At 34.4% G+C, this 14,618-nt stretch overlaps 1 protein-coding gene across 1 annotated transcript in view; it reads right to left on the bottom strand.

Moving 5' to 3' along the window:
- Alg7 (Alg7 dolichyl-phosphate N-acetylglucosaminephosphotransferase) overlaps nucleotides 1-14,618 on the bottom strand; it is a 73,019-nt gene that overhangs the window by 35,568 nt on the left and 22,833 nt on the right. The window contains exons 3-4 of the mRNA XM_090413220.1: nucleotides 13,079-13,292; nucleotides 7,068-7,214 (exon numbers count right to left, since the gene is read on the bottom strand). Of these exons, the coding sequence (XP_090269346.1) occupies nucleotides 7,068-7,214; nucleotides 13,079-13,292 (361 nt within the window). The remainder of the gene's footprint in view (nucleotides 1-7,067; nucleotides 7,215-13,078; nucleotides 13,293-14,618) is intronic.

The raw sequence follows: 14,618 nt of genomic DNA, 5'->3' as shown, positions 1-14,618 counted from the left end.
GCTAATGTCAGAATTGGAGATATTCAACTCAGCTCTTTATGTATATGACATTATATTTTTCATTAAACCCAGTAAAAGTCTGCAGGATTCCATAATTAAATTGAATAACTAGCATAATAAATTTAGTGTGAAAATCAGCAAATAAAGAGCTATAAACTATGATAATATTCATCATTATCAAATTCCTGCCATATTGAGGGTATCATATCCTGTACCCTCAAGGGGTGTACAGGATATGATAGTACTACATGAAAAAAATTACATCATTACTAACTTCCTATCTACAATTTTCCTCCAAATCAGTCTGTTACTTGTCAAGACTTCAACATTATCAGATCTTATATTTTTATCATCTAAGACACTTTGTACCATATCAATCTACCTATATCTTGGTTTTCCTCTGGGTCGTTTTGCTGCCAACCTAGCAGAGAACATTTGTTTTGCTACTGAAATCATTAACTGCATCCTAAATGGAGAAGCTATAGAAGTAAATTATTATTATTATTATTATTATTATTTTATTATTATTATTATTACGGGTATCTCCATGGAGTCAGTAGACTCATCGCGGGAGACCCAAACTAGCAAAACAATATCTGTCATATCTCTTCTTGAATTCATTTACAGACGAAGAGCTCACAACTAAGTCAGGCAATGAATTCCACTCATTCACCACCCTCCAGGCAAAAAACCTTGTTCTGACACCTTTGTTAACCACACTCTTCTTTAATTTCCAGAGATGACCTCTTGTTCTTCCATCACTATCACACAGCTGAAACATTTCCCCTGCATCAATCCTATAAAAACCTTTTAGTAATTTGAATGTTTCTATCATATCCCCTCTTCTTCGCCTATCAACCAATCTCTGCAATCCACAAGCTCTCAATCTATCAATGTAGGGAGCATTTTTTATATCACTCACCAACTTGGTCACTCTTCTCTGAACCCTCTCCACAGCCTCCTCATCTCCAAGGAATCCAGGTGACCAGACCTGAGCACAGTAATCCAAATGTGGAAGTATCAATGCTTTATAAAGGGGAATAATAACCTCTTTATCTCTGGATGTCAGTGTGTTCCTCAACAACCAAGTAATCCTATGTGCAATCTTGGACACCTTAGCAATGTGTCCTCTGAACTTCATCTCCCTATCTACCAATACCCCTAAGTCCCTAGCCTCATCAATCTCTTGGAGTACCTTTCCATCGATGTAGTACACTGCTGGTAATCTTTTAATCCCAAAATGCATGACTTTACACTTTTCCACATTGAACTGACATCCATTTTCTTTTGCCCATTTTACCAGCTTATTTAAATCCTCCTGCAAACTTTCAACATCAGCTTGATTTTTTATTGCACTACACAACTTTGCATCATCAGCAAACAACTGAATATCTCCCTTTAAGCCGTTTCCTATATCATTTATATACAAATTAAACAACATTGGCCCAAGCACAGAGCCCTGAGGCACACCACTGGTCACCTGCCTCATTCTGGACTCGGCTCCTCCATACACCACCTTATGGTATCTCTCCCTGAGCTATTCTCCTATCCATATCACCAATTTAATATCCATTCCCATCTGCTCCAATTTGCTTAACAGTGTTCTATGGGGTATCCTGTCAAAAGCCTTAGCAAAATCCAGAAGTACCACTGTGTAGCCAGTTCCTTTGTCCAACTCAGATGTTATTCTATTATGAATAGTTAATAGATTGCTAAGGCAGGATCTACCTTTAACAAAACCATGTTGGCCTCTATAGAGTATCATATCCTGATCCACCCATTCTTGAATTTTGTCTTTAACCAACTTTTCCAATACTTTTACCACTACTCCTGAGATGGTGATTGGTCTGTAATTCAATACCGCAGTTTTAGAGCCACCCTTATGCAAAGGAACCACTTTGCCTAACTTCCACTCCCTAGGGACCATACCAGAGTTCAAACTTAAGTTAAATATCCAGGTGAGAGGGGTTGACAATTCATTTGCACATTCACGCAACACCCGAGCTGATATTCCATCTAAGCCTACCGCAGTGTTTGCATTTAAGTTTTGCAATATATTTAATACCTCTGATTCTTTAGCTTCAATTCTCACATTAGGTATTGCTATAGGTATAGAGATATCCTCACTTGGGTGATAGACTTTTGAAAAGTGATCACTCAGTAACTCGACTATTACATCTGATTTTGTCACCTCAATACCATCAGCACCCACTAAAGTTATCCTTCCGAAGTCATTCTTCCTCTTACTTGCCACATAGCGGAAGAACTCTTTGGGATTACCCTTGATCTCTTTGGCTAAGGTCTTCTCATAATCTGATTTAGCTTTTCTTACTATGCTGGTAACCTTCCTAGCTTGAGCCTTGTACTGCTCATGGGTGTCCTTATCGCCTTTCTCCTTGTAAATTCTCCATAACATTTTCTTTTTTTGCAGTTCAAGCTTGATACTACTGCTCATCCATCTAATGCCTGCCTTGTTTGACCTCCTAACCATGGGGACACAATCTGATATTGCTTTCCTCAGATACCCGCTGATTTTATCCCAAGCACTGCTAACATCTTTCCCTTGTAATATGTTCTGCCATGGGATGGCTGCAAGCTCACTCCGAAGCTTGTTATAATTGCCTAACCTGTAGTTCCGTACATACCCCTTCTTAATAGAAAAATCCACAGATTTTGCAACCTCCCAAGTCAATACCACATGATCGCTTTCACCAACTGGAGGTAACGAGGACACCTTACTTATGCATATAACCTCTGAACCAATAACCAGGTCCAACACTCTCACACCACGTGTCCCTTCAGTTACGTGCCGTTTCAAGTAATTATCTCGTAGAAGATGTATGAATTCCATTTCCTTTTTGCTACGTGATATTTCCTCCTTCCAATTGATATCACCGTAATTAAAATCCCCCATAATAATCACTAAGCCTTCACTCATTGCACTAAGTTGCTGATGCATGAATTCAATATCTCCCCCCGTACTCCCTGGCCTATAGCAGCATCCAACTGTATATTTGGTTGCGTTGGTCACTATTTCGCACCAGACTGCCTCAAATGAACTCTCATTCACATGTCTATCATCATGATATACTACTTTCTTTGGCTGCAACACATCAGCTATCATCAACAGTACTCCTCCTCCTGTTCTATCTTCTCTATCCTCCCTGAAAATACTGTACCCATCACATTCAATTCCAGTGACCACATCTTCTGCTGACAGCGAAGTTTCACTAATGCCTACAACTTTTGGTGAGATTTCACTGACTAATGCCAAAAATTCTTCTCTCTTATTTCGAATGCTTCTAGCATTGGTATACAAAAATTGCAGATTCCCTCTAGATCTTGTACCGGCTTTAGAACTGATATATAAGTCACTAACTACCGTAGTCCTATGCCGATTTTTATCCCCTCTCTTCTGCAATTTATTCAGCCTATAAGGATCAATAAATACACAAACCGTGCTAAAGTTTCTCTCTCTTACACTCAACCTTTTCAATATTAGTTTCCCTGCCCAATAACTTCAACCTGTTCAGAAAACAATAACTTCTTCAATCGCTTATGTCCTTCCATGTTAAGATGCAGTCCATCTCTAGCATACAACTGCCTTTTTCCTTCAAACACACTCCAAACATCAACAAACTCCAGACCTCTTTTTCTGCACATTCTTGCAATCATATCATTCATTATCATTGCTCGTCTACTTAACTCGTAATTGTCAAAACGAGGCAGCACACACACTATTCTCCCATTGACACTTTTCCTCTTCACAATATCTAATAATGTTCTTAAATCTTTTCCTACCCGATTGTATCTAAGTAGCTGAAATTATTTCAGCTACTTAGATACAATTTTTAGTGAAGCTGAAAAAATTAAACATGGAAACAGACAACAGAATTACCAAAGCTGGTATGGTAGAAATAATGAATAAATTTATAAAAATATGATTGAAATTGAAGACTGCAGCAAGAAAAGGAGACAGCTCCAATTTTATCAACTTTTGGAAATTAAATAAAAACTACAAAAAAGATATGTTTAGACTGTTACTTGAAATGTTTTGCCAATATATGTGAATACACATTTGAGCACTATTATTAAGGTAAAATACTTTTTCTACAGAGCTGGATGAATTTTTGATATTTGAATCTGCCCCTTTTTGCAACAAATTACATAAAAATATGCTAATATAAGGTTAATAATTCAAATAAGTAACAAAATATTGTTACAAAACTATTTATTACTATATGGGAATATATGAGAAATAACAAACAACATAGTTTAATAAATAAAATTTACAATGAAACGTTTACAAGAAATCATGAACATCACTCACAAAGTTGTAGAGTGCAAGCATTATGACTCTGCACTAGCTCAATAGAGTTGCTTTGTTCTTGCAGCCAGCCTGGTTGGCCAAGTGGTTAACGTATCTGCTCTCCAGCCAAAAGGCTGCAGGTTTGAATCCCACCATGGGCATGGATGTTTGTGATTGTCTGTGAAAATACTAGTGGTGGTGGGCAGTAGATGGCGTTGGTATAGTTATGATTCATTGTAGTTGGTGGATTGAGTGGTGGAGACAGAGTTGTAGAGTAGGTGCCTTCCCTTGATGAGTCTTTGGACTCGCTGGAGGTGTCATGTAATAATAATATTCAGCACTTTTTTTTTTATATACAGTGCAATCCATAATGCAATTTTCAACCAAAAGTGGAACTGCCTCGTTTTTGCAGCAATGTATTCAAATTAGTCAAAACACTAAATTAGCAGTATACAACAGTGTTTAAAATTTAAAACAGGGATATGACAGTCAGTTTAGAAATAGCAGTTGATCAAAGACTAGTGACCACAGATATGAGAGTTCTGAGAAAAATCAAGAGAGTAAACAGATGGAATCAGTGGCAAAAATCATATTAAAAATTAAGATATTATGAAAGAACCTAACACTATTAGCATTCAAGAATGCTTGAACAGAGCTTATCTAAGGTGGGCACTTGATTAGAATGATGGTGGGGGCGGGGGTAGCAAAACAGGTGTCTGATGCAAAGCTGGCAGGTGGCAGGAAAATGACCTACAGGAAGATCCAGGCGGATGGATACAGTAAAAAGTCCCTTAGAAGACCAAACATAAGATCTAATGACATTGGAGTCTTGACAGATAAGATTAATTTGGAAGAAAATTGTCAATAGGAAGAAAGTAATGATGTAAACTTTTCATGTAGTACTATCACAATTATTTTGTACACCCTGTTAAGGTACATATCAAGAATTTGACTCTGCTAATGGAAATCTGTACGTAACATATTTCACAGACTTCTGAATACTGAGGTAAATTGTATGAACTCCTTCTTGATGCTATCGCCATCAGTGGCTTTAAATTTTTGGTGGAAATATTATTCAATCAATAAACAGTGTATTTCTTTAAACTTCCATGATTAATATATTTAATTGTACTTTCTTCAAAAAAATTAATGTTGTCTATTTATATGGCATTTTTCTAAGCTTAACAGATACAAGTAAGATGATTATGGTGCATTAGTGATGAGCAGAAAAGTTCCTCACAAAAGTCAGTTGATTCACAATATTCATTTTACTGAGCTGACTTTAAATTCACTAAATTAATTATTGTGTGTGTCTGTCATAAGAAATTATTCTTCTTGTTTGGCATGGCTGCAGTCTTAAACAAAATTTGTAGACATCTTGACATGATTTATTTCATTGTTCCCTCTAAACTGTGTGCATGTATGCACAGTGGTTTAATCAAAAAGGGAATACAGAGGCCTACAAATTGTGCACACAAAATATTTGCTTTCAGAATGTCTAATTTACTATCAATTATTTTTGAATATACTATAAAAACAAATTATAGGATAAATCATACTCTTCACTTATTTTACTTAGTAATTTCTCCAATGTCTCCACTCCAATATTATTCTAATCCATTCCAACTTAATACACTTTAGTTACTTTTAGCTTGTACCATGTGAGTGAAGTGACACCCACACAGCACAAGCTAAAACAAAACAGTGCTGGAACTCGTGCAAACAGTGACAAATTTTTGTAGATACAAGAATTTAAGTGAATTAATTTTGTGCTCACAATTTTAGAGGTTATAAAGCTAGACAAAAAAAGGCAACATTAATATGAGAAATATTACATTTCTTGAAATATTAGTGATTTTAGTGCATTAAATTGTGTCAGAGATTTTGGAGCTGTTGTGTGAGTTGGGGGGGGGGGGGAACTGATATAATAAAAAGCTGAGATGCTCTATCTCAATGGAAGGTTAAAATGAAAAAAGATGGTGCATACAGGATCTCAGTAATTTAAAACTTTATGGTGTACCATAGGAAATGAGAAAAGAAGAATATGAAAAGAGCAGATCACATGGGCAAATGGTCCTCAACATCACTGCCTCCCGGACACACATCACCACTGTGGAAAGTGCTGTAGATCATGCTTCAGCATAGGGGTATTTATGTATATTGGTACAGACAAAACATATTAGTGGACAGTAGACTGTGTAGTGTGGATGGTGGACAGTGATGTAGTCTAGGGATGGAGCATTAAATACTGTAGATAGAGGGTTAGGTGGTGTGCCCACTTGCAATGAGTCTCTGGATGCCTTGGAGGCATCATGTAATAATAATATTAATAATAAAAATAATATCTTTTAATAGTAAAACCAGGTACTTCTCACCAATCAATAAAAGTTCTACATGATACTTATCAATTAAAATGCATAACATACTATGATAATGTCTTTGTTACTATTTTTATTGCATATTTAATTGTATAGTTTCATAAATATTTTGGAAGGAAGGACTCTTTGTCACTGTAACATCAGTGACAAGATATTAGTTCAGTGCATTTTAGGGATATTCAACTTTGGTGTTGTTTTAAATCATGAAATTTAGTTGGTTTATTTTATTGAAATAGGTATTTCCATGTATCAACAAACAACCATAAACATAAAAAGTCATGTTTTGGTTACAAAACTATGAATCTTGCTGCAAAACTTTTTTTAAAGAGTTATATTGATATCTGATAATCAGAAATGATTACAGAAGGCTTAAAACTTACCAAGAAGTTCAATAGCATTAAAAACAATAATCGAAGCAGCTATAACAACTGACTGGCCTACTTCAAGTCCATTGATCCCAGCCAAAACATTAATAGCATTTGTACAAAAAACAGCTAACATTCCCATGTAAACATAGTATAATGGACCTGAAACATTAAATATCAGAAATAGAATGATTAATAATAATTATAATAAAGGAATAACATTCATATATTTATCCAATCCAAGCAAATGCAAAATAATTCTTATTCTCATCAGGACTGGACATAGCATTAGGCATTTGACATGCTGGCTTCATTGGTCTTTCCATCTTGTAACTAGTCTTTCTCTCACTTTCTCCTTCGGTCTATATTTATCTACTTCTGGTATCCAATATCTTTCCATCCTATATAAATGCTCTTTCCATTTTTTTTCTATATTCCTTGATCCCTTCATTTAAACAATAAATACCTAAATTTCTTCTAATCTCTCCAATTTTTTATAACAATCTAATTTTGTTCATCCTTTAATTGTTTAGCAAATCTCATTCTTCTACCTACATTTGACTCCCTCCCCTTCTTAACTGTCCTTATTTCTAATCCATAAAAGAAAGAGAGAGAGAGAGAGAGAAAGTGGGAAGTGACCATTATTTTATAAAAATGTAAGGTGGGTTTGTTGTCTTGTTTTGTTTATCAGTGTTCTTTCAGTTGTTCCACAGATTTCTTGAAATTTATTTTTTCATCTATATCTTTGTCCTTTAGATATGTTATTATGTAATCCAAATAACTAAGCTATGTCACTTGTTCCATCATTTTATCTTCTATGATTACTTTTGATCTAATATGATCTTCGCCTTTAAATGCCATGATTTTTGTTTTCTTTTTTGAAATCTTTAGAATGCAGAGTTGGCTTATTTTATTTCAGCCATGCACTGATTTTTGAAGATCATCTTTATTATATAATATAATCTGACCAACTGCATACAGCACTGTATTAAGAATAGTTCTTGTTAACTAGATGGCATTTTTTATATATCCATATTTTATAATTTGTTCTATATGTATATATATTGAACCGGGAAACAAACTACCTCCCTGGTCTTACACCTTGACTTTGATCTCTTTTGTTAATTTATTAACAAATTGTAATCTTATCAAGAACCTCCTGTAGTAGCTCAGTCAGTATCGATGATGTCCTTCAGTTGGAGAGACTTAGGTTTAAATCCCATCAAGGATGCAAAGAATCTTTATCACGTTTTAAACTGAAGGTGAGTTAGCCAGTTTCATGTCGCAGCAGGATCAAACTGGCATGCAATTTATGGACATAGCAGATAGTGCAGATAGGATTAACTGCCCTGTCATTAGCAGTAAGCAGGTTAACATGAAAGCAAGATGGGATGGAAGATGGATGGATATTCTTGATTTTTTCTACTCTATAATTTTTCTGTTCGTATTTTACAAAACCTTTCTCATAATCTATAAAGATTAAATGTGTCTCCAAATTAAATTCTGTCTTTTTTTAAAAAATAATTTGTTTTAAGTATATCATCCATACATGATCTTCCCTGTCCAGAACCACTGTTTTTCTAAAAGTAGATGTAAAAAATCTAAAAGTAAAAAATTTGAATGAAAGATTTAGAAATATCTGCAATATTTCTAAATCTTTCATTCAAATGTTTTACTTTTTATTTTGTAAACTGTATTTAATAAACTCATTCCTCTATGATTTCCATACTCATCTTTATCTCCATTCTTAAGTACAGATATGATTTTAACCAATCAGAAGGACCTTCACATTTCACCAAATAGTTATTTATTGACCTTGAGGATCTTTGATGTAAATAGTCTTCGCAACACTTCCAAAATTTTGTATTCATGTCATCTAATTCAGTTGATTTTTTTTCTATTTTTGATACCTCTGAAAATAAGTCTTCTATTTCAGCAGACATTTAATTAGCATATAATGCTATAATAATATTATAGTCCATACACCATTAAGTTATTTCATACATAATAATCAAGTTTACTGTAAGATAGCAGATTTATTTTGCATATGCTTGGAGTAAATACATGTAGAAGGATATAATTCCTGTCTTAATTATTACAAAAGACATTATAATTCTAATAACTCTTTTGCAATGTAATATTATAATATTGATAATAGAATGATAATGAGTTCATATTAACAGACATAACTAGAATCAGTACTGCTTAGTTATAAATATCAGCTTTATTATTAAAACAGGAACAACCCCCATAGAGTCCAAAAACTCATCATGAGAGGTCACAATAGGATTATTCATACAATACCTATCACATTTGAGAAATCACAGGTGACTTTAATTATCTGCGCAGCGATTGGTTGGTGCTCAAATATTATAAAAATAAAGTTGAATTTATTGAGCTTCATTCTTCAGTTTATGCAAGACAACTTCCTCAAGCAGCATGTGATAGAAGGAACACAAGATCAAATAGGGTTAAGAGCTGATTTCAAGCTTGTGTGTGTATGTGTGGGGGGGGTTACAATTAAAGATACAACTGCCTCCAGTTGGTGACAATGATCATGATGTATTGATCTGGGAAGTAGCTAAGTGTAATGAATATTTCATTTAGAAAAGGTTACATAATGAAGTACAAAGCAGGAAATTATGAGCTGAGGAGAATACCAGGTTCAATCAAGGTATTTGATGCAAGATGAGAAGAATATCAGCAATGCATTGGAAGCATTGAAATATTAGAATGCAACATGAAGCATATACTAGGTGGATAGCTCTTAGCAAAATTGGATGAAGAAACTCAAGTGTGTGAGGACATACTAGAAGTGTTGTAAAAAAATTAATAACAATTCAGCAACATAGATTAATGAGATATCAGAAGAGATGCTCATTTGAACGAGAACTTGCCATATGAGTCTCATCAAATGGAAGATTACACAGGAATGTAAAGTATATATGATAACCCCACTGCACAAGGGTGGTATAAAGACTGACATATCTATCAACCTAGCAATATCACTGGAGTGGTGGTTATGATTTTTTAAAAAATTGGTAAGAGTTAGCTAAAGAAGGTCATGTTTGAGTAACTTGCTTACATTTCATAATAATGTCATGGTTGAGTTAGACAAGGGGAATAGATACACCATGTGATACTTTTGAACTTTGCTAAAGTTTTTGATAGGATTTAGTATGGAAGGCTATTGTAAAAGTTAGAGGATATGAGATTGGATTATAAACTACTAGTTTGGATAAGAGGATGGCTGACTGACAGATATCAAAAAGTAGTATATGAAAGGTGTCAGTCTGCAAGATTTCAAATGACCAATGGTGTACCACAGGGATCAGTTCTTGGGAAATCAGGAATAGAAATGGTATACAACATTTGCAGAATGATTTGAATAAGCTGGAATTATGAGCATGTGAAAATGGCTATCAGAGCAGTGTTAATAAATGTAAGATTATGCACTTTGGTGTGATTATCGAATGGCATATTATCAATCATCATGCATATCAAGGATTTAGGCTTAGCATGGCCTGTTCTGGCCTGAGAAGTCATTGTTTAAGAGAACGTCCTGGTTTTCTTTTTCCTAATGGCTTGTACTTTAAGGCTTGCTTTGGTAGTCTTTATGTTTCATTCTTTGAACATGTTCCATCCATTTATGTTTATATTTTTTTCTATTACTGGTTCTTGGTTTAATTCTTTCATAATTTCTTTGTTTCTTTTGTGATCAAATAGGGTATACTTTGCAGTTTTTCTCATAAACTTCATTTCTGCTATTATTAATCTTTGTTTGTCTTTTTTTTTTTGTTTTATTGTCCAGATTTTGCTTCTATACATTAAGACTGGTAGGGCTAATGTATTGTATACTTTTAGTCTGGTTTGTTTTTGAACTAGGTTTGGTTTAAATATAGAGTTAATCACGGCTGTTATTTTTAAATATTTTGCAATTTTTACATTTATATCTTTTTCATTTTCATATGTGATCATACATCCTAAGTAGTTAAATGAATTCATCTGTTCTAAGATCTTGTTATCTATTACTATTTTAGTTTTTGCTAGATCTTGTTCTTTAAAGGCCATAGTTTTTGATTTTTCTGTTGATATTATCATATCATAATCTTTGGCTATCTCATTTAGATCTAAAATAGCATATTATATTGGTGGGATTATGCAAGAAGAAACTGATCAGACGAAGGATCTTGAAGTTTTAATAGAGCTCCATCCATCTGTTCAATGAACAGCAACAGATGCCATATGGCCACTCAGATGCTCAGTGATGTGCTATATCAATCTTTGCCCATGTGGTCCTGTTGTATGCTTTTCTGGAGGCTTCAACTTTCTGAAGATCAGTCGCTCTAGACACACTGTCCATCTCACTGACAGTCTACCCCTTCCTCTTTTTTCCAGGAACTTTACCTTCTATTACTGTTTCGAGAAGTCCTCCCTCCATTCTTTCAATTTGTCCAAAGTATTTCAACTTTCTTCTGTCAATATCCTTCAGGAGCCTTAAAGTTCCACTGATCTTTCTAGCACCCATAGACAATAAGTTGAAATTCAGTGTCATATAGCAAGTATTGCAAACTTCAGTTGTGCTGAAACAGACACACGCAAGGATAAGGATGTCATGTTATCTCTTTGCAAGGCTTTGACACAACTTCACCTGGATATCGTGTGCAGATTAGATTCTTAGTTTCCGAGGTGATTCAGATACATTGAGGAAAGTGCAAAGGAGAGTGTTAAAGATGATATCAGAACTGCAGAATGTAACAAATTAAGAATTTGTGGACTGCAGAGCTAATAAACAAGAAGTGATAAGATAGAAACATACAAACTTCTGAAAGGATCATATAGAACAGTAAATAAGATTTTTAATTTTAAGGATGGTGGGGAGAAAATGAGACTGTTTCCATGGAAATTGAAAATGAATGTAGTCAAGAAAGGGGATAAGAGCTAGATTTTTCTCTCACAGACCATGTGTAACTGGAATGGCTTGCCTTTCGAGATAGTGAGTGTAGGTAATGTGAAGGAATTCAAGTAGGTATGACAGCTAGTGTGGGTAATATGTGGCTTCCTTAATAAGTCTGTGACCCTGGAGGTCTATAATAACTCTTTCTCTAAATTCATTCACCTAGCAATCCATTCCACTCATTGCAACTCTCAAAGCAAAAAAGATCTAATCCTTACACATGTGCTAACTGCACTTCTATACAACTCCCAACTCTCTGATTCTGTCAATAATTGGAATTTTTTTTTTGTCTTCTACACTATAAAACCCTTTTTAGTAGCATATGTTTCTATCATATCCCTTCCCCTTTCAATTTGTCCAAAGTATAGGTTACTTCATTTTGGTTACTTGCCTCTGGTAGATCCTATCCAACTCTTCATACTTCCCATCTCCTAGAAACCTAAACAACCCAAATCATGATGCATCAAAGTCTGTATAAAGATGCACTGAACAAGAGTCCAGGCTGGTCCATTGTCTGGAGAGTGAAGAATTATGGTCAGACAGCTAGCCTTTGCTTCTTATCTCTATTTATCAGGACAGAAATTATGTTGTCATGTCTTATATCCTTTAGTCTGATTTAAAACTTTGAAGCCTTTTGCTTTAATCTTGCATCCACCGAAGTTCACATACAATATCTAACAATCCATATCAGTAATTTATTTCTGCTACTAATGTTTTCATTAAATTAACGCTGTGAAATAACTGGCATTATACTGGCATTTTAAGGTTTTTAAGTTTAAATTTCTAACTTGAAAACAAACATTTTAAATTTAAGGACATACAGTTGTTTTTTAAGGAATAACAATATTTCAACCCTACATAAAAGTCATTAAATGTCTTTTGAAATTACTCCTATCAGCTCTAATCTTTTAGCAATGTATAAGCTGCATGATATGTTATAGACCGAACTTTCAATACAGAATAAACGATATGGCTATATGAAAATTCAGACAAAAAAAGTAACTTTCAAAAATGTAATTTAAAGAATGAAATGAAGTCTCTTGTAAAGAAATTGAAAAAAACTACTTACCAAGCCATAAATCATTCCCTAGAATCCATCTAAAAGGCTTTGGAATGATAACAGTAGTTGCATTAAATGTAACATAATAAACCATCAACAATGGTAAGGTAGCCATGGTGGGCAGAAGCAATTTGTGGCGCCATCGCAAATCTAATACATCATCTGCAAATCCTAAGAAAAGCATACAGCATATGGATAATAGTGCTGCTACCAGTTCCACAAACTAGAAAAATAATGAAGTATTTTAAATTATACATTCTAGAAGAAATATTTAATCTTCTTCAGACCATTATTTATATTTATATTACAAAAAACATATATACATATAAAAAAAAAACTGCTGTATACTTCATGTATTACATTAACTGATGAACATGCTGATCATTATCTGTGTATTAAGGTTTAAAGGCTGGGAAAACTAGTGATAAAAGTTTAATGGAGTGAAACAGAACTGGAAAATAATTAAAAATTTATTCAATGCTTCCAATATTTCATCTCAGTTAGAGACATTGTCAAGGAGTACAAAATGAGACTTGCAATACACATACACAAAGGCAGTACAAAACTAACTGAAACATGTGAACAGAAGATTACAGTCCTAAATGGTGCACTCTCTATAGACACCTGCTGGTGGTCTAAGATGTAAACTGAGATCTCAAAGTATTAGTGTTTCACATATTTTGGGAAGTTTTATGCAACTGTATTTATTCAAATTAGGCTGATTTTTAAGAGCAGCAGATTCTAAAAACAGTCTTTCTCTTCTAAATTTACTGTGATGGAGCATGATGGCCTTTTTGCAATTCATTCTGTGAGCTGTATTCTTTGAATACAGCTCACAGAATGAATTGTATTTTGTATGTATTCAATGGAATACATACAAAATCATCTTCCATCCAAATGGAAGAACATACAATGTATTTTGTATGTTCTTCCATTTGGATGGTGGTAGCTGGTCTTCCTGTCTGTCCAAAGTAAGCCAACTTGCAGGAACAAGAAACTCTATATATACATCAGAACTGAGAGAGGAGGGAGTCTGTCTTTAGTGGAGTGGATAAGGGTAGCTAGTTTTAAGTGGTGGAAACATTGTATTTCATTAAGATTCTGGATATTTTTTTCTGATGCCTCAGATATAGGGGATGGTGATATCATTGCTAAAATCTTTCTGAAGAGAAGGTCGTGGATTGGGGCAATGATTGTTTTTTTTTGATATTATGGGAAATGTGGCTATTAGAAAAGTGTGGTGTATATGATTGCATTCTGTTGCTGGAGAAGTATCATTGGAACAAAGGTTATAATCTCTACGGGTTAGTGTTTTTATGACAGCACATTGCTGAGAAGGGGAGGGTATGGGAAAGTTTGTGAATGTAATCTGCTCATGTGAGTGGGTTTCCTACATACTGAAAAGGACAGGTTATCATTAGGTAGGCAGATGACCAAGATGTCTAGAAAGGCCAGACTATTATTAGTTTCCTTTTCCATTGTAAACTGGATTATAGAGTGAAGACTACTGAGGTGAAAGAGAAGTGTCTAATGTGTCTGGGCCATGAGA

This window comes from Typopeltis vanoorti, chromosome 23 (assembly GCF_054136105.1).
Source record: "Typopeltis vanoorti isolate ZY-2024b chromosome 23, IOZ_Tvanoo_1.0, whole genome shotgun sequence".
NCBI lineage: Eukaryota > Metazoa > Arthropoda > Arachnida > Uropygi > Thelyphonidae > Typopeltis > Typopeltis vanoorti.
This window is presented reverse-complemented; position numbering and strand designations above follow the sequence as displayed.